The sequence below is a fragment of the Lupinus angustifolius genome, chromosome LG09 (genome assembly GCF_001865875.1).
Source record: "Lupinus angustifolius cultivar Tanjil chromosome LG09, LupAngTanjil_v1.0, whole genome shotgun sequence".
Classification (NCBI taxonomy): domain Eukaryota; kingdom Viridiplantae; phylum Streptophyta; class Magnoliopsida; order Fabales; family Fabaceae; genus Lupinus; species Lupinus angustifolius.
The window spans coordinates 4,021,717-4,046,056 of record NC_032017.1 but is presented as its reverse complement, the minus strand read 5'-3'; the positions used below and the strand labels follow the sequence as shown (position 1 = coordinate 4,046,056).

The window sequence follows — 24,340 nt, the reverse complement described above, 5'->3', positions numbered from 1 at the left end:
TTGGTCAAAAGTATCATTGATTATCTAATTTTTGATAACATATACATGATTAATAATATAGATATATATTATCATTTATATGTGAAATTACATATTCATAATAATAAATAATAAATAATATTGAGAAGTCTTTATTTAAAGACTGACCAAGTCAATATTTAGGGTCGAGTTAGTTTCAGGTTGGAGTTTAAAAAAATGACCCAACTAATATTTAAGACCGGATAAGGACAAACCTTAACCTGTCACAACACGCTCGATGCTCACCCAGAGTAAATGGACTTTCAACGAATTTCGACTTTTTGCATTAGAGGAATATGTAAACTAATCTCCTACACAAGATGATTCGTACTGAAGAAAAAATGTGGAATAACTAAAAAATTCTAAACATAAAAATGACATATATTAGTCAAAGAAATATTAATTTGAGATTTGTTAAGCGTACATTTTTTATTATTAAATAAAGTAGATAGATATCGGGTAAGTAAATATATTAAAAATATAAAAGTAACCAATATTGGTTTTTTAAAAGTAACCAATATTGGTTTTTTGGTACATAAAAAACTAATATTGATTTAGGAGAAGGTATACATTTTGTTCTCTTGTTAATATTAGTTTTATTATTTTTTATTTGCACTCATTTACCCAAAATAAGGGGACAATGAAATAATAAATGACTTTTTTTTGCTCTAACCAGGTATCTCCTGGATGAAAAAATACTCGTAGGAAAGTTAGTCTTACATATATGTGGATGTTCCTGACTCGAACAAGATTATTTTTAATACGAGGATATAAGGAAAAAAAAAACTAGATATCCTCGTACTATATAGGTTATATAGGTAATTTACTAGCATATCTAACTAAGTGTTATTCATAGGAATTGAAAATTTAAATTTGACGTTTTTGGTATCGTTAAGAGTATTCATGTGTCTTTTTGAGTAATGAACTAATTCTTTTCGGTGTGATTCTTCCTCCCAATAAATATTACTTTAAATAATGGAACTATGAGCCTTTTGATCTTTTGGGATCTAATCCTTACACCAACTAATTTGATACTAACTTTTGAGATAATATAACACTTAACCAAAATGATTTTTGTTGTTGATATTACTAAGGATATCTAGCGTTTTCTTTTTGTTAAGAAAGTAATCCTTTTTAAACAACTAAATGTCTTTTGAATAAATGTGGCTCACATTAATCGAATAATTAAAACATTTAAAATGATTTATTTTAACTTTGTTGTAAAATAAAAGAGGAGGGAAAGATCGGCCGGAAAACTAGTTGTACGACGTCCACAACCCTGTCCTGTCCCGTTGTTTAAGGTTGTGCCGTCACACACACACTCTCTCTCTTCTCTTCTTCTGCTCCATACTAAAAACCCTTACTTTTTTGCGCCACCCACTTTCTTTCTCCCTTCTCCACCTACCTCCGCCGCCACCACCCACCGTTACGGTGGCACAACGCTGCCCCTTTCTTCTTTTTCTAATAACATGCATTTCTTAACTCGTCTTCATCTCTTCACAAAGCCTCCCTCCTCCACTTTCCTCTGCACCTTCTTCCAGGTCTCTCTCACTCTCTCTCTCTCTATAACTCTCTTTATCTTTCGGCTTGTATGAAGTTTTTATTTATTATATCATACAATGAAAAGAACAAATTGAACTGTGATTATACTCCTAATGGAACAAAGTTTGTAGCTTTGGTAGTTTAATATATATGGGTACCTCTAATCTTTATTAATCATACCTCATTTTGGGTTTGTGAGTCCTTTTTATGGATATGTTTGATGCACTTTATAAATATAAGAGAATACGTAAAAGGGCGCCCAATGCATAAGACTTCCAAGTTCCTACTACTAGGGTATGGGAGCACATCTGCTATCCTCGGAAGTTTGTACTTCACATGTTACTTGATTGGCCAGAAAATACATAGTTATTAAACTTTTAACTGAAATATGATTTTTCAACAAATCACACCAATGACTTACTTTTTGGACAACAAATGTGCTCCCCTGAGGTTTGGGGAGGGTAGATATACGTAACATTAACCTCGCATGCGAAAATGTTGTTTAAGTGATTTGAACTCATGACCTTCCGGTTACAAGTAGAACATTTTGGTTATACCAAAAGACTTGGATACAAAGAGAATAGAAGGGAAACACTCTATTATAGTTATGGATTGAACATGTATACATAAAGGTCTCTAAATTTTTATTATTAGCATGATCCTGAATGCGTATATCACCATCAGTAACTTGTCTCCTTTTTTATGAAGCAAAGTTGTCTAATATATCGGCGTAGATGTTAATGCATTCACTGTGTTGTGCTCCAATCAAAGCACCCTAATAGTAGTGTACTTTGTCTATTGCTGTAAAACTTTAGACTAATTACTTCCATTGGAATGACTAAGTCAGTCACCAATAATTAGTACACAGGGCAGACACAGTGTCCTCCGAAATGGTTGGATAATGTATTCCTGAATGAGAGAGTAGCAGAACAATGCAACACAGTTACAGTTTTAAACACAATTGTAGTTACAGTTATAGTTTCATATAAGCTTTAGTTTTAGTTCCATTTCCAGATGCAGTTCCAAGACCAGTTTCGGTTCCAGTTCTAAAAACAGTTTCAGCTCTACTTATAGTCTTACAAAAATTCACTTCCAAGTTTAGTTTGAATCACAATTCCATAACAGTTATAGTTTCAAAAGCAGTTTTGGTTATAAAATAGTTCCGGTTCCAGCTTTAAAATTAGTTTTAGTTCCAATTAACAAGTCACAATGCAAAGCTCAAGCCTTTAAAAAAATTCCTGGCTTTTTACCAACGAATAATATATAGTACTATATAACCAGTTATCGGAACTGGAACTGTATTAGGAACTAGAACAGCAATAGTAATTGGAATTGTATCTGACATTAGAACTGTATCTGAAACTGTGTTTAGAACCGTAACTGGACAAAACTGTTTTTTGAACCACTTCAGTTTGAAAAACCAAATCATATATATTGGCTTCATATGGTTTAGACTGAACCATGCCTACCCCTCTCGGTGCTCCTAAATGTGTATTTCCTGCATGCTTCCTATCTTCTTTTATAACAAATTATGTCTTATTCGCCCAGAACGGAGGTAGAGAAATATTGACCAGGGTTGGCATGAACATGTGCTCGCTTTCTTCTGCAGGTATTGTCCCACACTCTCACTTTATCCTAATTTACCCTTGTGCATTTCTGTGTGTCTATTTGACATGAACTCACACCGTCTTTCTTCTGTGGCCATCGTTCTCTTTCTTTTTCCGTCTATGTAAGCATGTATGGATGTATGTGTTAATAATATTGGAAATGTTTTCCAGTTTCAGCTGAAACTTCAGATTTAGAACATGATGAGACACATGATATTGTTAAAGCAACAGAGAAAGCCGATGCACTTCGTTTGGCGGTCTCGCAGCTTGCTAGCGAGTTTAGCAAGGAGTCAATGCTATCCATGCAGAAGTTTTTTGGTGTCCGCCGTGCTCATGTGGTACCTTCAGGCTCCTTGAAGCTTGACCTAGCTCTTGGAATTGGAGGATTACCAAAGGTAACAATGGGACTAGTCCAGCTACTCTCTAGATAATGTTTGACGTAATAATGTGTTGCTCATCCGAAGATTGAGATAAGTATAATGTAAAATGTGCTTGCAGTTTGCTGGTGGATCACACCAATGACATTGTGCAGCACCTAGGTTTACTTTTTCTCTGATGGTTTTATGGCCCTAAATGCTCTGGATTTACTAGCCTATGTCGATATGAAATTAGAGCCTTAAAACAGTTCTTAGGAATTAGCGCTAGGTCCTTATAAGGAAAACAACTTTGGTTGAGTTCATCTACAAAAAATATTGCACTTTAGGGCTTTAGGCTATAGACTATAGACTAATAACTAATTTGATGTATTCTGACAGGGAATCCTTCAGTCATAAGTGCCCAAGCAGAACTGGCCTTCCATTTATTTTCCTTTGCTTCATCCGAGTTCCCTTTCCCAATTAATAACCACCAACTGTGAAACTGAAAGGTTGATGCTTAGAATGGCTTCTCTGCGTCGTCTAAATGCGTTTTCAATTGTAATTGTTGCTTAATTATGATAACATTGAAGAAGAAAAAACTTGAAGTCTTGAACCATTTAGTTTTGATCTGTTTTGAGGATATAATATTATCATTATTCCAGCCATATTGATCCTATTGCTTTCTTTTGAAAATCATTGTTTATCCCTAGAATGATCCATTTTATTGCATTTGCCTGTGAGAGTTTGTTGGAATAATGGGTTAGAGGGCTCATGTCTTTATTGTATATTTTGTAAGTGATTTTAACCATGGCTAATAGTTTCTTCGGTTTTACAATCTTTCTATGTTTTGATAGAGTATCTATCTAGTAGATTGTATCCTATTTTGGATCCTCAAAGCTCTTTTTAGTTTATTTGTTGCTCTTTTAAGGTTCCTTTTTCAATCATCCTTCTGTTCTTAAGACACTCTCGAGGTTCAGATTTTGAACCTTTTGCAGTCAAAAGGAATATTTCTTCAAGCCTTAGTAGTATCTTTTCTCTTTTGGTACTCTCCCCCTAGATATGAATCTTTGGATGATAAATTGTCATTTAAAACACAAAATAAGCCACTTCAGTGCTTTATCAAGCATCAATCCGTTTTTTGGTTACTCAACCTTTTGCAAATGCATACATGACTGACTTAGCTGGAAATGATGAATCTTGTAGTGCGGGATTTTTTCCATTCATATTCATGATATTTCTTAATATATATTTCATTTGAACATTTTAGGGTAGGATTGTAGAAATTTATGGTCGAGAAGCAGCTGGCAAGACAACACTCGCACTTCATGTTATTAAAGAAGCTCAAAAGCTTGGAGGTATGTTTCTGAGTTACGGCATTTCAGTTTCTGAATCCACTTCATGTAAATAAAGAAGTTATTAGTTTGTACTAAACTTTGAATAATATGTAACAGCTCTGTTAATGGCGATTTCTGAAATCTAAGAAGTGTTTGGGTTTCTTGTTAGTACGAATGTCACAAATAAGGGATTGGATATATTCAAAATCTCTCACCTTTTTTCATTTCCGTTGGAGTGTGTGTTGTTTTTTGTATTGAATTTTTCAATGTAATGAACCTCTGCGTATTCTATTGGCAGGATACTGTGCATATCTTGATGCAGAACATGCATTGGACCTTTCACTTGTAGAAGCAATGGGTGTAAATACCAAAAACCTTCTTATCTCACATCCTGATTGTGCTGAAAACTTGTTGAGCATGGTTGACACATTGACCAAAAGTGGAGCTGTAGATGTCATTGTTGTTGATAGTGTAAGTTACCGTGTTTCGTTACTTACATCTATGTATATTACTTGAGGATTTGGTAGCAGCTAATAGTTCAAACCACATTCAAAGGTAGGGCATTTCCCGTTTTTATAGGAACTTCGGTATCTCCGATGCTAGCCCCTCCGGGGTGTAAGTTATATCTTTTCTCAACATCTCCATATTGAATGAGACAAATGTATGCATTTCGGTTAAGCTTCACCCGAAGATTTATACTAGCTTTGTTTATCCTCTCTTACTACTCTTTTGCATTGCTTTTAATCAGTTCCTCTTTGGTTTGCCTTCCATGAATGTGATATGATTTTATCATTCCAGGTTGCCGCCCTTGTCCCCAAGTTGGAACTTGATGAATTAGGAATTTCCACGAAACAAGATTTTCTGTCGCGAATGATGACTCAAGCACTGCGGAAAATTCATTACTCATTGTCTCACTCCCAAACTCTTATAATTTTTGTTAATCAGGTGGCGTATTACTAGATTGACTGTACACCTTATTATTTGAATGTCTATAAGATGTAACGAACCATTGGATTTATCGTTAAATATTCATATGCAGATTCGATTTAGTCCGAAATCAGGTAAGGGATGTGGACCTATGGAAGAGGTCACTTGTGGTGGAAATGCCTTGAGATTCTACGCAGCACTTCGTTTAAGGCTTTCAAGAATCGGATTGATCAAAACTGAAGATAAGGTAATTTCTTAAGTTCAATTTGGATTATGACTAACTTGGAAGACTAAATTATTCTCTTGAGGAAAACTTCTCAACTCAGCCACTGCTATTATATTGCATCCGTATGTTATTGCTGTTTAATAAAATGTTGAAATTTCATGATCATGAACTATTCCTTTCCTTCCCAAACACCGTTTTTTTGCTTGTTTTAATTCTTTTTAAGAGGGTGAACTTGACGCAATGGTAATGTTGTTGCTTAGTGACCACGAGGTTACAGGTTCAAATCTCGGAAACAACTTTTCCGCTTGCAAGAGTACGGCTGCATACATCTACCGTCCTTAGACTCCACTAAGTAGGAGCCTCATGTACTGAGCTGCCTTTATTTCAATTCTTTTCTTCTAATTGGTGACATCCGATGCTTCAGGTAGAGGGTCTTCAGGTCTCGGTGCAAGTGGTAAAAAATAAACTAGCACCAGCAACGATGAAAAAGGCGGAACTAGGCATCAAGTTTGGAAGAGGCTTTTGCCATGAAAAAGAGGTCTTAGATTTGGCTTGTGAACATGGAATCATTGTGAAATATGAAGGAAGCTACTTCATTGAAGGGCAAAGTTTTAATAGTAGAGAAGCAGCTGAACTTTATTTGGCTAAAAATGACAGGGTTTGTGTCAAATTGGTTATGGACTTAAGAAGACTTTATTTTTTACAAATCTAGTACTCCTTCAAACATAGGACTTCACATGAACTTGCTGAAAGTGTGTTCGGTTTGGAAGACATCGATATCGCCGTAAAATGAGCATCGAGCCATCAACCGTTTGGAAGAGGAGCAGAGGACATTGTAAGTTGCAGGCACATTCAGCTGCATTAATGTATGCCTTTGACATTTTAGTATGTAGTACTGTAAAATCACAGTAACAAAAGAGATACATTTGATTTCTTTTGCAAACCATTAGAAACCTTGTTGTTTTGTTAGGAAATAGTTGTTGGATTCATTTGTTAAAGAAACTTGCCAATGATGGAACTTCAATGTAAATGATAAACTGAGTTGGATTCACTTTACCAACCCAAATTCTCAAGCTAGATTTTTGGCTTGTGGGTTTATTGGATTAATCTATTTCCTCTATCCTTGGGCATATGACTTGTTTTCAGACAATATTAAAGCTATCTCTTGCTTTGGGACTAGACCATACTCTATAACACATTTGTATTGTAAACAAAGTATAACTGCAACTGTGATCACAATTCAAAACATCATGTTCATACTAATCATTAATATATCTTTTTTCTTCGTTTCTTTATAGGTGCGTATAACTACCAGACTACCCTGTTTATAAACGGATAATGCACCACCAAAACCTAACCTTAATAATAATATCTAAGAGAATAACAACAACAACATGAATAGACTACTTAGATACTTTTAATCCTGTTGTAAAGATGATTACTATTAGAAGTTTCTCTATTAAAATCTTAAATCAGGTTTCTTCACCCAAAACAAAATCTCTAACACTCAATCTCCATTGTTAATCTCAAATCCAGTCCTCCATATAACTCAAAAGTGTTGTAAACTAATTCACAACTACTCAATAGCAACGTATAATGTATTCATCTGCAATAATAATAATAACACTAGTATCCATATCCAGTAACATTCCATATTCCATAATCCCTACAAGGTTCAAAGTTGCATCACTGGCAGAAATACAAGTCAACAATATAATTCTCATTGTCAGTAACAAAGGGTTTGAAATGAACAATGGTTTCATCAAAAGTTATGACTAGTTATATATTCAATAAACTACGATTTCAACAAAAGTCGATATGTCCGAGTGGTTAAGGAGATAGACTTGAAATCTATTGGGCTTCGCCCGCGCAGGTTCGAACCCTGCTGTCGACGTTTCTTTTCTTTTTTCTTTTTGTAATTCCAAATCTAGTTAAGTTAATTGTGAATTATTGTAAAGCTTTTTATATAGTTAGTACATAATATATTGATAACTTAAAATTATTATATTATTAGCGTGTTATTTACCATTTATTTTTTATCATCGTTGATTTTTAAATAAAAGTAATACTAATAAATAACGATTGATACAGTAATTGTGTATAAATATTTGTATTATTAATACATAAATATTACACTCTTATCTATATGTATGACTTTTTTCAAAAATAATTAATGATTAATACATAAAGTATAAAGAATTTATGAACAAAGTATTAACCTAGTGATCTAAGATTATGTTAAGATGATTATTAAAATTTTAACATGTGTACTATTCTAGGACATATGTCACAATTTTAACTTATTTTTTTTATATTGGAATTTTTTGCCCTAGATGTTAAGTTTTCGTTCAGTGATGTGATTGATGTCTTAATAAAAACCCTCCATGTTCTTGTGAGATGGGGATCAGCTGTCCCATTTTTCATGTCTCATTGTATTCCGAATCAATTGAGTGTTGACACCTACATGAAAATAAATAAATATACAATAACATTTTTATACTATTTGATAATATGTGATTAATTCAGCGAAATCACTATGTCGGGGATACAAATCGGGGAACATGAGATGAGATGGTTATACTAGAACCCCTGCATATCATGGTAATGAGTATGAAATGAATAGAGGAAGGTGGAATAATAGAGGAAGAGGGAGAGGAAATTTTGTTCATCATAGTCCTCATGTGGTGGATAAGGTACCTACTACTCCTTGGTGAATGAAGATAATGCAGCTAAGGGTCAAATACCTAATATTTCAAGGACTCCTACCCTTGGGGATCAATTTTGTGAAGGATGCTTTGAAGGTACAAGTTTTGTTGCCATGTAATATACAATATAGATGTCTAAGAAGACAAGACATCAATTTATAAAAGAGTTTTATTGTCCATTATTGTTTGTAGTTTTAAGAATCATCTCCTACTGTAATGATAGGTTAGTGTATATATAGATAAAATGTTCTATGGAATATATTTTTATTGTAGCTAAAATGTTGGGTTTTGTGTCATTTTGATGATCCATGATACCAAAAATCAATAGTATAGTTCATAAAATCAATAGCTTAGAGTCTCAAACCAATAGAGATATAAATTATGCATTTGATTGTGTCAAATGAAAAACTAACATTAAGAAATCATAGCATCAACACAATTATTACTTAAATAAATTATAGTAAAGCTTTTCCTAATGTCAATTAGCAGGTTACTTGTGCATTTGCACGAGGTGGTATTTTTTGTCGGCATATTCCCGTGCATTTGTATGGATAAAAACACATATGTTTCTCGAACATTCATTCGTAGAGGGACCATAGTACACTGTTCATAGTTCAAAAAAACTGAAAATTAACAAAATAAAAACATGTAGAGAGACCATAGTAGTAAAAAATTTAGACACTCAAGAGGATTGCACAACCATCCAAAAAACAAACAACAAGAAAGTAATTAATATCAACAGTCATTCATTCATTCTTCAAGGTGCTCATTAATCGAAGACGTCTGAGGAACGACAAAGTTCGGAGCATCATCAAGGTGCATTTTCAAACCCAACCTTTTAGTTGAAGTAAGATATGCCAAATAGTTCGAGTCATAGTCCCTGTAGATGTAAGGATTGCTACAAAAACAAAAATAACAAAATTAGATAATAGCTCCATTAAAAAGTTAAACATAAGGATTGAAGATTGGACGTAGTATGACAAAAGTGACATACATATTCAAATTCGTCATTTTCTTTTTTAGGAATATCACTTACTAACTTCTCTTTCTCAATTGGTTTAAGTCCTACCAAAAACAATGTAGCAACATAAAAGTATCAAACCTCCTGCCAAGTTGGAATGGTGTTAAGCTAACATTGTACAGTAAAACATATGAATAAATATTTTATCTGAGAACATGAAGAAAACGAACTAATACATTCACTATAAGATTTATAACATTTTGTAGTATCCGATTTGTAAATGAAAAACAACTTATTACTATTAAGTCGGGAAATGGAAAAGTATTCAACAATAGTCCAAGATGAATAATGAAACCGCAAAAAAATGAATCACCTCTGCAAAAATAGTTCAATCTCTTGTATATACTCATTGATATAAAGTTTAGAACCATACAATGTATTTTGTATGGACACATGGTAACCTCCTGCCACAATTTGGATCAGATTAGTAATTTGTTTTCAAAAAACTTATCTATTAACCACAATTTGAAGAAAAATATATTTACAAACATACTTTTCGCTTCCCTCATCTTTGTTAGGGTCAAAACCACATAATACAACCAGCTTTGTAATTTTCTACGTACGTCAAAAATTGTGTTCTAAATTGGCCCCTACAAGAGCACTTTAAATTGTTACATCTCCAAGATGTTGGAAAAATCAGGAGTAGGCCACAAGTTTTGAATGGAAAGATTTATTTGTGGAAATTAGAGGTTGGTAGCAAAAGTTAACCTCGAGTCCCTAGAGATGAAATCCACCTTCTTAGGGGTAAAGTCTTTCTGGACCATCTCAATGTTAATAAACTCGCCAATAACATCTAATAAGATAAATAAGGTTACATAAATTATATTACAACATATATTTGGTTACAAATTGAACAATAATTTGTAAAAATTGTCTGCAAACAAAGTATTTATGTTTTTTATATAAGAATTACCTATGAGAAAGTCTATAAGAAGGTTAAGATTTCCTCAAATGCAGTAAAATAATATATGTCGTTTGGAATATTACAAAGCTCCATGTTTATCAATATTGTTCCATTTTGAAATATTTGCTTGTAGGGATAGTTACAATATCAATATTGTTCATCATTAAGGACAATATCAACGTTTTCAACAATAAAACCCTCTTCAAATTGAGATTCTCATTGTGAAATATGAAAATTATTTACCACAACCTCAATTATATTCTCGTGTTACATAAATTTATTATGGTCCAAAAAATGAATAAAAAGGAATTAAAAATATGATTAAAAATTAAAACACCTTCCGATCAATGAAAATTATCACAAATGAAAGAGCTGCAGATATTTCAACCCGCCAAAGACATGTAACTCTTACTTTCACCTTTCATGTATCCTTGAGGCATTTATATCTTTGATGAAATTTACTCTGCGTGTCATGGCTACAAGTGTAGTAATTTTAGATAACAAATTAAGGAAAATTATACATGAACACTTCAAGTAATCGAAAACTAACAAATCAAATATAGATATACTCATTATAAAAGAAGACAATAAAAACATATTAAACAAAATGAGATAAATACAAATACAAAATCATTGTTTGTATAACATATTATGAACATATAGTAAAAAAGGTACCAACATAAACATAGAGAAAACATGTAGTAACATGTAATGTAATCCAAAAAAGGCAGTTCAAATCTAACCTTGACTCAAATAGAAATTAAAATGCGAACAATTAAAATAGTTGTAAAACAACAAATGGAATATAGATAGCTAAAAACGTGTTGATCATTCAGAAAAAGATTAAATTAGTTTTTCAATCGCTATAAGAAAGCTATAATAAATCATGTAAAAACAAGGCATGAAACCCAATAACACCAAACAACTTACCAAAGACGAGGCATCACTAATTAAATAGTCATTCACGAAAATAGAAGAAGAGAATATGGTGAGAATACAATAACAGTACGATAGATTTATTAAGTAAGTAACAACAAAATATTGATATGAACTACAAATTCATCATATTAAGTCAAAGTACGATATTAACCATAAATTCATAAATAAAAGTAAGAGCAAAATAACACATTCGAAGAAAGAGCAGGAAGAGAGGTTTATTATTGTGTTTGGTTGAGAAGAAAACAACAAACAACTTACCAGAAAGGAAGGATCACAAATTAAACAGTCAAACACGAAAATAGAAGAGAATAGTAGTGAGAATACAACAACAATAAGGTAGATTTACTAAGTAAGCAATAAAAGAATAATTATATGAACTAAAAATTCATCTTATCAATTCAAAGTGCAATATTAATCATACATTCATAAATAAAAATAAGAGCAAAATAACACATTCGAAGAAAGAGCAGTAAGAGAGGTTTATTACTATGTTTGGTTGAGAAGAAAACAACAAACAACTTAACAGAAAGGAAGAACCACAACATAAATAAATTCAAATGGAAAGAGAAGAAAAGAAGGTGAAAAAAACATATAAACAATTATCGTCTTCCTTGGCAGATGTGCAACCCACATCACGAAACAACCAAACCAAGATCAGACAACAAAGTGACACGTAACAACAAAGAGCGAAAAAATCGTCGTAATGATGAAAATGGACAATATGGTTCCAGAATTCATCATCTAACCACACAAATATGCATACATGTGTATTTGTGTAATAATGATAGCAAAAGTTTTTTGGCGAATGAAGAGACGCATAAATGAAATGGGAGAGAAAGAAGTAGAGAAGAAGATGAGAGAATGTCGTTTGGGTCAAGAGCTACGAAACTCAATTTTTCATTAAATGAACTTAATTCCTCCATTATTAATTTTTTAATCGAAAAATGAATGGACACATGGTGATTTAGTAAGCTAGTTTGAATTTTAAATTGATTCACAAAATTATCCTCGTGTACCTAGGGGTAGAAAATTAAATGATTGTTTCATTAGAGAATAAGTTTGGGCGAGAAAGAAACACGAGGAAGAGAAAAAAGTCTCTATCATTTGAGGTATATTGTAACTCCGAATTTGAATAAATTATAAAAGAAAGGTTATTTTTGGGATTTAAAGATGTTATTATTAAAATAATAATATTAAATAATAATGATATTTAATATGAGACATATAACTCATTATAATATATATTTTTACTAAAACAAAAATCAAATAAAAAACAAAAGTAGGTAACATGTGGTGATGGTAAAGAGTAAATAGATGGATGGACAAAAAGTATCTATATGTTATATCTATAAATTGTCAGTATAAAAATTTACATACAGCGAGTGCTATCATTTTTATACAAGGAAACAAAAGGTCTTTACTTTTTACGTTTTTTATATAAAAAAGGAAATTTTTTTAATTGGTTAATAACATTTGACTGTACTTCTATGCGAGAAAAATAAAACACAAAAGGTTGAAATAGTGTCTATACAAGTGTCGAGATATATTAATAAAACATTAACACAAAAAAAGGAAGGAATGTAAAAGAAAGTTTTGGGAAGTGAATAAAATTAATTGAGAGCTAGAAAAAAGGTTGGAAAGTTTTGGGCGAGAAAAATTAAATGAGAGTATGACACATATCCAAAAAGAATAGTATTTGACAACTTTATTTTATATAATTAATAGATGTGAATAAGTCACGGAAAATTATATTGGTAAAAGGAACAAAACATATTGAACATTTATTTTGTATATACATGGTTTGAAAATGGAAAGATAAGATTGTAAAAGATAAAAGAAAGAACCACTTAAAATAACTATGGATAAGATAAAAAATAAAGAAACATATACTCAACTAAGATATAAAACAACTACTTAGAATGCTTAAGATAATTAATAGATAACTAATTATGATAATAAAACCATCCCAAAAAAATGGATATGATGAATAGCTAAATGATGTCATAGTAAAAAACTCTCAATCAATATAAAAAGTGTGAAATTACACACATCATCAACTGTGTTTAAATGTTGGTGCAAAGGTGTAAATTATATTAAGTATTAATGATATATATATATATATATATATATATATATATATTAAAAGTTTAAAATCTATACACTGATAATATAGAGTTTCTACACTATGTCATATTAAATCCATATATGAATAACTAAGTGATACTATTTAAGAAGTGTGATGAGGTCCAACACAATTAATAAATAAGTGAATTCAAAATGGATCAATGTCAACAAGAACAACAAGAAGAGCTTACTAGATTTTCATAATATGTTGTATCTAAATGTTCGACTCCTATGAAAAACCCTTAATAACACGCAGTAGAGTTGTTAAGGGAGACAAATATGTTAAAAGATTTTACTTCTAAAATTTAATATCGCTCAACAAATGGTCCTAAATATTGGGATGTAGCTATGTAGAAAACACTCCAAATCTTAGATATAAATCTCTCTACCTCTTATCCATCCATTTTATAAAAATTTTGCGATTCTCATAAGTTAAATTAATCAGTAGATCTGAATCATTAAATTTTCATATAATAAATAACTAAACTAAGATATTGAGTATATTTTCTTAACTTATTCCTAAAATAGAATAACCCTTAACCTTCTCTTCGTGAGATATCCTGAAATAACCTCCCACTAAATGGGTACACATCACTCAATGCACCATTGCATTATCATTCGTCAAAAAATATAAGGTTAATATATTTAATTCTTGATTTACTTTTCTGGTCAATAGAAAAAAGTAATATATGAAATGATACAAACGTTGGAACAAATGACGATGCTGAGGAGGAAATGTAGTGAAATGTGTAACAGAAAATGTAAAAAACAGAAAGGGTGAAGCAGAAACGTGTAGCATAGTTATTATTAACTTCCATTCACTTTTCTCTCATCACTTTCTCTCTTTTCTTCTTCTTCTTCTTCTTCAACTCTTATTCATGGCGGGTCTTCAAAGACCCACTCCTTCTTCATCTTCTTCTTCATTTTCTCGTCTTCTCCTTCTCTTAACTATCCTCCCCCTCACCCTCGCTTCTCTTGCCTTCATCCTCCAATGGCGTGGCGGCTTCACCGACGACTCCATCACCCGCTGGTCACCCAATCATTCTCAATTCCCTGGAATGTCACTTTCTCTTTCTTCAAATTCTAAACAACAATCTCATTCTCGTTCTGATTGTTCTTCTCCTTTATTACCGAATAATCATTCTCCTTCTTTCCCTTATTTTCGTAACTCTTTGTTTCAATATGATTCTAATCTCAAACCTAAGGTACGACGTCGTTTTCGTCTTTTTCGTCCTTTTCTTATTATTGTTATGATAAACGATGTAGTTTTGTTGATCCATGATCGACCCTTTTTTTGTTTACCATCTAAGATCCGTTGGGTGTTTTCAAGTTTCTGGCTTTTGGTGTTGTCGTTTTGTTTATTTATTTATTTATTTATTGTTTGCGTTTTAAGATTGGGTATTATGAATTTTGATTTATTGGGTTGATCATTGTTGTTTAAAGTCTTTGGATCTGTTTGTATTGGTAGTTGAACCCATTCGATTGATTCTATATTTGAACTTGCAGTGTCATTTATTAGTCCATAATTGCAAGTTTTTTGTTTGATTGATTGATTAATGAATCATGTAAATGAATTTTGATTCTACCCTCTTTTGTCTCATTTTCTTATTATATGTTATGTGTTTCCTTTTGTTTGTTGATTTTTGCAATTTGAAATACTTTACTATTGAAATTTATGTGTTTTTGTTGTTTGATCCATGTAGTTTTTACATGTTGAGTGTAATTAAAAAATAATAATTTTGAATTTGATGTGACCTAATTGCAATTGCTTTTTGTTCCGATGTGGTCACACCATTGGGATTCAATGTCACACGGCAACAACAATGTTGTGGCCGCATAAGGTGATCTGGTTTGCAATTTGATACAATAGCTGATATTACCTTGTCCGAAAAAAGCTTAGTTGTTGTTGTGACTGTGGTTGAAATTTGAAATGCATCCTGCTTGCTTTTCCAGGTATGTATTACTACGAGTACTTCTGCTGGTTTGGAGCAGACATTGCCATGGATCTTCTATCATAAGGTTATCGGAGTTTCAAACTTCCTTCTCTTTGTTGAAGGGAAGGCCGCCTCTGCCAATGTGTCAAGAGTTTTAGAAAGCATTCCGGTAAGCCTAAGCGATTTTGGTTATATATATAAAAAGGGTGTGTGAAGCTCTCACCTCATGGGGTTTGGGGAGAGAAAATATGCTCAGCTTTACCCAACAAGGGTAGAGACTATTGTCAAGATATAAACCCGTTACTTCTGGTCGACTAGGTAGCACAACCTTATCATTGCGCCAAGGCTGACACTTTCGTTCTGATTAGTTATCCAATTCCTTTTATTTTTACCCAAGTTTTTATCCTCTTTTAAACTTGTACTGTTCAGGGGGTAAAAGTTATATACAGAACAAGAGAATTAGAGGAGCAACAAGCTAAAAGGTATGTTTGTTCTTCACTTCATTAATTGGCATTCTCATCTATTAACATGAGGTACTACATGTAATCATAGTATATGAGGCTAACTTATATGATGTGGATTTGAAATGTCGTCTAATTTGAATGAGAAGTTTTATTTAACAATATGATGCAAACCTTTTTGTCCATTTTCTTAAATATATGGTAATGCTAGTTCTTCTATGGATTTAAAGTTTGACTGCATTTTAGATCTAGCTTGTTATACTGTTTTCGTTTTGTGCGGTTTATTCCTACAGATTTTTGGCAGAGATTTAAGTTAGAAGCTTAGAGCTATCTAGTTCAGTAGTTTTTTGAACATCAGCTGATATTGGTTTCATATGGAAATAATCTCCTTAAATATTTTATTCATATGGAGATTCTGGAATCTGGATTTTAAAGTAATGTGGCACATTTTGTGATCTCCCATTACGTTCCTAAGTATCTTGATGGGATAATGCATATCCTTATTTGCCTTATTCTATTTTCTCTTATGTACCAGTCGAATATGGAACGAGACTTGGTTGTCGAGCTTTTTCTACAAACCATGTAACTATGAGTTATTTGTGAAGCAATCTCTGAACATGGAAATGGCCATTGTCATGGCAAGGGTATGGATTATGATTTCTTTCATTAGATTTCTTAATTATGATATCTATATCAATGTAATTTATCTTGGGTTTACTTTTTTGTTCTTACAATATTTATATACTCAGGATGCTGGAGTGGATTGGATCATCCATTTGGACACTGATGAGCTGATACACCCAGCAGGAACTCAAGAGTACTCTTTAAGGCGGTTGCTGTCTGATGTGCCGAAAAATGTTGATATGGTTATATTTCCAAACTATGTGAGTTGAGGAGTTTTACACAGATCCTGAAGTTACTATCATTTGGCGTAGTTAGTTTATCAAACTGTATTCTGGCCTCTTTAATATTTAAAGTTATTAATTTAATGCTGGAACATTATTTGTTTCAGGAGAGCAGTGTTGAGCGAGACGATATTAAGGAGCCGTTCAGTGAGGTATATGCCAAAATAGCTATTCTTAGTTTTGGAAAAGTTAATCCAATTGATGTTGTTTGAAGATAATTGAAAAATTAGTTTATGTCTGCCAGTTTTGTTTTTCGGGGTCCTGTTGGCTGTCAGCAGTTCATTGTCTTTGTTCTATCACATTTTTCTCTGAAAAATAAAATATTAGATGAAAATGAATTACTAACATTGGTTTAAAATCTATATCTTCAAGAAATGAGGGTACCATAACTTCTGTGCACATTTTATATAGACATAGAAAAACAGACATGCATAGGCATTTTTATACTTGAAATGGTTGTGTATGCTTTTTAATATAAACCTTTAAATTAGTGTATAGAGTGCATAAATTAATACTTTTGGTCAACTTGGATTACGATGCTTGGCTTAGTAATTACGCCTCCATCATTACAAGTCATTTTAGTATATCTATTGAAGAGAGAGGAAGTAGAAGCTGACTGTATAAAATTATGTGACTCAGAAATGAACAGCTCATTAGAATAAAGTTTTATACAGCATCTTCAATATACTGATACAAAGTATATAAACATAAACCCAGTCCACTTTACATTTTTGACAAACTTGGAAATGTAATGGTTGCATTCTGTGCTAATGTTTTTCTTCTCCTTGTTCAAAAGTATTATACCATGTTCTATACCCCCTTATTGTTGATACTCAATGTTGTTGCAACCCCCCTTTTAAAATAAGTATAATTATTGAGAGTTTTAACTTTTAATGTTTTTTTGTAGGTTTCAATGTTCAAGAAGAACTACGACCACCTTCCAAAGGATGTATATTTTGGAAATTACAGAGAAGCAACTCGTGGCAATCCAAATTATTTTCTTACTTATGGAAATGGGAAAGCAGCTGCTAGGGTTCAAGACCATCTCCGTCCTAATGGTGCTCACAGATGGCACAACTATATGAAGACGCCTAAGTATGTTGATTCTGCATGTCATTAATTCATGAGCATGCATATGATGAATTTTTTTGTAACCAGCATTAGTCTGTAGTTATGGGAGAGATTACTACATCTGCATTTATATTGAGGTTTAATAATATGCCATCAGCAATTTATCCGTATGATGGTCTGATATCATAAAAGTTGTCTTATTCTTGTTTCAAGTTTAGTGAAACTGCTTCTATCAATCTTTCGTATTGAGTGATCTTTCCAATCTTCCAGCAATTTATTTTATCCTGACCAGGCCTCCCATTATTTCCCATGTGTGGAGTTTTTTCTGGCTTGGTCATTTTGTGACATTCTCGGTTGCTGCTTACTTGTGTTAATTTACCTGTGATTCTGCGAATCATTTGAATGAAATGTCCAAAGCTAAAATGTCAACAGGGGGAATGATTGTTTCTGTCCATGGTTTACATTGATCCGTATACCAAATCTTTTAACAGGGAGGTCAAGCTGGATGAAGCTGCTGTTCTGCACTACACTTACCCCAAGTTTTCTGATTTGACTTCAAGACGTGATCGGTGTGGCTGCAAGCCTACAAAAGAAGATGTTAAAAGATGCTTCATGTTGGATTTTGACAGATCTGTGAGTTATATTATAGTTATCTTTTGCATGCTCTCCTTGCTTCTAGTTCCAAGTATTTACTAGTTTCCTTTGAAGTTTTACGGCTATGGGTAAATAAATTATCTGGCAATACATTCTTAATTATGTTGCTGAGATTCTTTATACCTGTCAGGGTATCAGCATTTGTTGCTTGTTTAGATCTTGCACTTTGGTGTCCTGGTAAAATCAGAACAGGAGTGCGGTTATGACATTCCCTCAGAATGTTCTTTCTTTTCTTAAATTCATATTTAGCTGTTTTCTTGTGTTATTCTCAAGCACCCTTTTTATTTTCTTGGTGGCTAGCCTAAAGATGTTAGTGGTGTTCTTGCATTAAGTTTGATTTTGTTCTTAACTCTGTAGCATGTTGGGCTGTGACGTTGTGAATGTACCATTTTAAGGAATAGTTGGATTTTTCATATTTTATGCATGTATATGTATTTATTTGGTTTGATAACTTATTCTACATCTTTGTAGGCTTTCATAATTGCTTCAACTGCAACTGAGGAAGAAATGCGTCAATGGTAAGTTGTTAAATAAAAATCAATTACTACTCTTTTTACTGAGACTGCTGAACTTTTTTTTCTTTTTTGGGTGTGTGAAATAAGCTGCTGAAGTATATAGTAATGGACAGTGTTGTTTGCTTGATACATCAACTACGACTGCCATAAATAAATCTTCATATTCTTTCATAGGTGTAGCTCTGATAGTGTGCTGCATGGGGAATGAATTGTAAATCCCTGCGGAGCACTGGTTATTACTTAATGATTCATTGGCTGGTTCATTTGTTTCATGAAATTACTAAATTAGTCAATTTGATGTGTAGAAAGTACTACGCAAAACGGTTTTTCACTTGTGTTTAAACATGGTTATTTTTTGAAGTTTTTGACCCTGAAAATAGTCTCTCCGCTTACAGGAGTAAAATTGCGTACATCTATCCATATCTCACTAAGTGGGAGCCTCATACACTTGGCTGCCCTTTTTTAGTTTTTACAGTTTTTGACATTATAGTAGCTCTTGTTGTCTTTCAGTTTACAGCATGCATATTCAATTTGGCTTCAAATCCAACTTCCTTTTGCTTCTTTAATTGACTTTCTCTTCACCTAGGTACCGAGAGCGTGTTGTGTGGACTGACCAAACACTAAACTTGAAACTTATGAAGAAGGGTATCTTGACCCGCATTTATGCTCCCATGGTAATTTCACTGTCCTGGAATTTTCTATCCGGTTTTTTTCCAAGTTATATAGTTATCATCTGCATAGTTAAGAGAAAGAAGTATATATTCTCTCAACTTTTCTTATCTTTGCAGGTTATTATTCAAAGCTTGAGAGAATCTGGTGTTTTCAGCTCTGTGATTGAAAAAGCTGCTGAAACAACATTATCAAAAGTAAATTTTTTGAAATCTATTGATAGTAGCAATTCAACTAGGAATACCAGATCAGGAATGGTTTCTTCTAGAAAAGTTGGTGCTGATGGAGTATCTCAAGCAACTGCAAGAAGAGTCTTGGAAGTTATAGATAGCTCACTCCCCTCTGCAATCCCACCACTCTCTCCGCCGAGCCTTGATCACGCTGACCTCATTACATCTTAGTTTTTAACTAACTCCTTTTGTCTTTGGAACATAGGTCTGATACTTAAATTGTGGGCAACAAAAGTAAAGATGATAATGACAGAAGCATCTCTTTCCGTTCCAGGTTTTCGACACACGAGGTATTTCCCGATCATTTACCCAAGCGCTTTTGTAAATTTCAGGTTTAGATTTTAGGCTTAGTGTAGGAAATCATACAGAGCAGATTTTGCTAGCATTGTTCATGATTTTCCCCTATTATTAAATCCTCTCATCCTTCTATTTCTTTCTTCCCCTTTTTTGACAGATCTGTGAGTTATATTATAGTTATCTTTTGCATGCTCTCCTTGCTTCTAGTTCCAAGTATTTACTAGTTTCCTTTGAAGTTTTACGGCTATGGGTAAATAAATTATCTGGCAATACATTCTTAATTATGTTGCTGAGATTCTTTATACCTGTCAGGGTATCAGCATTTGTTGCTTGTTTAGATCTTGCACTTTGGTGTCCTGGTAAAATCAGAACAGGAGTGCGGTTATGACATTCCCTCAGAATGTTCTTTCTTTTCTTAAATTCATATTTAGCTGTTTTCTTGTGTTATTCTCAAGCACCCTTTTTATTTTCTTGGTGGCTAGCCTAAAGATGTTAGTGGTGTTCTTGCATTAAGTTTGATTTTGTTCTTAACTCTGTAGCATGTTGGGCTGTGACGTTGTGAATGTACCATTTTAAGGAATAGTTGGATTTTTCATATTTTATGCATGTATATGTATTTATTTGGTTTGATAACTTATTCTACATCTTTGTAGGCTTTCATAATTGCTTCAACTGCAACTGAGGAAGAAATGCGTCAATGGTAAGTTGTTAAATAAAAATCAATTACTACTCTTTTTACTGAGACTGCTGAACTTTTTTTTCTTTTTTGGGTGTGTGAAATAAGCTGCTGAAGTATATAGTAATGGACAGTGTTGTTTGCTTGATACATCAACTACGACTGCCATAAATAAATCTTCATATTCTTTCATAGGTGTAGCTCTGATAGTGTGCTGCATGGGGAATGAATTGTAAATCCCTGCGGAGCACTGGTTATTACTTAATGATTCATTGGCTGGTTCATTTGTTTCATGAAATTACTAAATTAGTCAATTTGATGTGTAGAAAGTACTACGCAAAACGGTTTTTCACTTGTGTTTAAACATGGTTATTTTTTGAAGTTTTTGACCCTGAAAATAGTCTCTCCGCTTACAGGAGTAAAATTGCGTACATCTATCCATATCTCACTAAGTGGGAGCCTCATACACTTGGCTGCCCTTTTTTAGTTTTTACAGTTTTTGACATTATAGTAGCTCTTGTTGTCTTTCAGTTTACAGCATGCATATTCAATTTGGCTTCAAATCCAACTTCCTTTTGCTTCTTTAATTGACTTTCTCTTCACCTAGGTACCGAGAGCGTGTTGTGTGGACTGACCAAACACTAAACTTGAAACTTATGAAGAAGGGTATCTTGACCCGCATTTATGCTCCCATGGTAATTTCACTGTCCTGGAATTTTCTATCCGGTTTTTTTCCAAGTTATATAGTTATCATCTGCATAGTTAAGAGAAAGAAGTATATATTCTCTCAACTTTTCTTATCTTTGCAGGTTATTATTCAAAGCTTGAGAGAATCTGGTGTTTTCAGCTCTGTGATTGAAAAAGCTGCTGAAACAACATTATCAAAAGTAAATTTTTTGAAATCTATTGATAGTAGCAATTCAACTAGGAATACCAGATCAGGAATGGTTTCTTCTAGAAAAGTTGGTGCTGATGGAGTATCTCAAGCAACTGCAAGAAGAGTCTTGGAAGTTATAGATAGCTCACTCCCCTCTGCAATCCCACCACTCTCTCCGCCGAGCCTTGATCACGCTGACCTCATTACATCTTAGTTTTTAACTAACTCCTTTTGTCTTTGGAACATAGGTCTGATACTTAAATTGTGGGCAACAAAAGTAAAGATGATAATGACAGAAGCATCTCTTTCCGTTCCAGGTTTTCGACACACGAGGTATTTCCCGATCATTTACCCAAGCGCTTTTGTAAATTTCAGGTTTAGATTTTAGGCTTAGTGTAGGAAATCATACAGAGCAGATTTTGCTAGCATTGTTCATGATTTTCCCCTATTATTAAATCCTCTCATCCTTCTATTTCTTTCTTCCCCTTATATTTTGAGACTTATAGTGGGAAATATTGGCCTATTGTATTTTTTATACACATTGAGAGTGACAATGTTATATACTGGTTATAACATTTTCTCTCTAGGTTGAATGTAGAAACGATTTATACAATGAAAATGGTGTATTGCCAATTTTTTCTATCATTATGCTGTTGTTGAGTTGATTTTTGCCAATTTGTTTATAATATGAAACATGCATAGAAAACGCTCAATCTTTGCTTTATTTAGTGGATGTTTGGGGGCTATAATTTTCTGATGGTTCAGAATTCGTACTTTAAATAGGGATAAATCAATCCTATAGAATCATGAACAAACAACTGGTTTAAAAAAAAATCATATCAAACAAGTAATAGTGTTCTAACGTCATCTTAACTTGAGCATAAGAGTGCTTTGCTAATAGTCCACTCCCTCTTTAATACCACCTTTTCTCATTCGGGTGAGAGAAAAGGGAGATTATTTGTTTAAACCAATGTTACGAGAATCAGAACTGGTTGTCTAATCATTAACCGGACTTGAAAATGATTTTAGTTTGTAGTCTTAACTGAATGATGCTTTGCTTTGAACCACAATAACCTGGAAAGTAAACTGATGATATACATAATTTAAAAACAAATGGAATACTGTAATATTTTATTTTACTTCTGTCTGTATAAAGATGGAGAAATATTATTAATTATAATTTTTTTGCATTCATATATACTTATATATTATAGATAATTATTAATTATATAAAATCATCTAGTTTGATTGGATGGTTTAACCGTTTAAATTGATTAAGCCAGATATGAAATCTCTCCTAGTTTCAAACCTGACTCAAGTTTCACAATATTAGTTTTCACATTATAACTGTCTTAATGTTAATACTTAATAGTTTATGCAACTTTTGTTTTAACATTATTGGTATGGACATGTAATTCCAAGAAATATAAATTTTGAATTAAAATTATTTATTTGAACTCACAAATCAGAGTCAAAATTAAAGAAGAAAAAAATGTGAGCTTCAAAAAGCTTTTATTCTAAGAATTTTCATTTGACATTAATATGCATTTAATCACTTTGCCAAACTATTAAGTCAAACATATACTTGGTTGCATGCGTTAGTTTTTTAAGGTTTGTTAAACAAATTGTTAACAAATTATTAAATTTCAATCCAACCAATTAGTGATGGCAAAAATACTAGTTCTGTGTTTACATGTAAAAATATTCGCAGCAACTAATACGTGCAAAAATAACTTATAGATAAGAGCGAATATCATAATATTCACCCACAAGTGAGAGTGGGTAACATGTAAACAAATTTTATTATTGATCTAATAATTATTTGTATATATAGATTATTATAAAATATATAAATATCTATCTAAATTTAAAAATTGTTGGATACTCATGTATATTCGCTATTCGCATGAGTACCCACAAATAGTATGAATATAGTATAAAAAATCTATTTACAGCCAACCGATCAAGTTGTCATTCCTACAACTAATTTTCTCATGTGATTTTGTTATCAACCTTTTTTCTGAATTAATTATATCACACAGGTACCTCATGATATAGCCGTCCATTTCTTTTTGAATTTTCTCAAGTGCTACACGCACACATGAAAAGTTATATATGCAAATTATTATACTTAACATTTATAACATGTAAAAATTATGAATACGAGTTTACATTAGTATTTTATAAGTCTCTAACTCATTAAAAAAATTATATTGTTTTACACTAATAAATAAACCTTTGATCAGTTGGTTTTAAAAACACTTTCATTTAAATAAATTAACTTATTAATCTTTATATAATTATTCATGCATCAACCAACTTTCCATGGAATTCTCCTAAAACTAGCC

General features: G+C 32.5%; 2 protein-coding genes, 1 long non-coding RNA gene and 1 other non-coding gene across 6 annotated transcripts; 3 read left to right on the top strand and 1 right to left on the bottom strand.

The window, feature by feature from the left end:
- LOC109357043 (DNA repair protein recA homolog 2, mitochondrial) lies at positions 1,246-11,665 on the top strand. 3 transcript variants are annotated; one of them, XM_019600743.1, is made up of 9 exons: positions 1,247-1,559; positions 3,109-3,169; positions 3,339-3,562; positions 4,791-4,878; positions 5,156-5,328; positions 5,656-5,802; positions 5,897-6,031; positions 6,435-6,766; positions 11,655-11,665. In XM_019600743.1, exons 1-8 carry the CDS (start codon positions 1,488-1,490, stop codon positions 6,720-6,722), a joined length of 1,188 nt encoding a protein of 395 aa, XP_019456288.1. In that variant the 5' UTR covers positions 1,247-1,487; the 3' UTR covers positions 6,723-6,766; positions 11,655-11,665. The 3 variants fall into 3 exon arrangements, with proteins under 3 accessions (XP_019456289.1, XP_019456288.1, XP_019456287.1); XM_019600744.1 differs by lacking the exon at positions 11,655-11,665 and having other exon boundaries at positions 1,246-1,559; positions 6,450-7,114; XM_019600742.1 differs by lacking the exon at positions 11,655-11,665 and having other exon boundaries at positions 6,435-7,114.
- On the bottom strand, positions 6,232-21,713 carry LOC109357044. Its single transcript, XR_002108820.1, has 2 exons — positions 21,506-21,713; positions 6,232-6,295 (listed from the first exon to the last, which is right to left on the bottom strand). It is a non-coding gene; the product is annotated as an uncharacterized LOC109357044 (long non-coding RNA).
- TRNAS-UGA lies at positions 7,823-7,904 on the top strand. Its single transcript has one exon. It is a non-coding gene; the product is annotated as a tRNA-Ser (tRNA).
- LOC109357042 (glycosyltransferase-like At2g41451) lies at positions 14,567-22,571 on the top strand. Its single transcript, XM_019600741.1, has 14 exons — positions 14,567-14,908; positions 15,657-15,806; positions 16,067-16,119; positions 16,634-16,742; positions 16,848-16,982; positions 17,111-17,155; positions 17,911-18,098; positions 18,566-18,707; positions 19,200-19,246; positions 19,830-19,917; positions 20,032-20,600; positions 21,093-21,139; positions 21,723-21,810; positions 21,925-22,571. The coding sequence occupies exons 1-11, from the start codon at positions 14,582-14,584 to the stop codon at positions 20,311-20,313; spliced, it is 1,566 nt and encodes a 521-aa protein (XP_019456286.1). The 5' UTR covers positions 14,567-14,581; the 3' UTR covers positions 20,314-20,600; positions 21,093-21,139; positions 21,723-21,810; positions 21,925-22,571.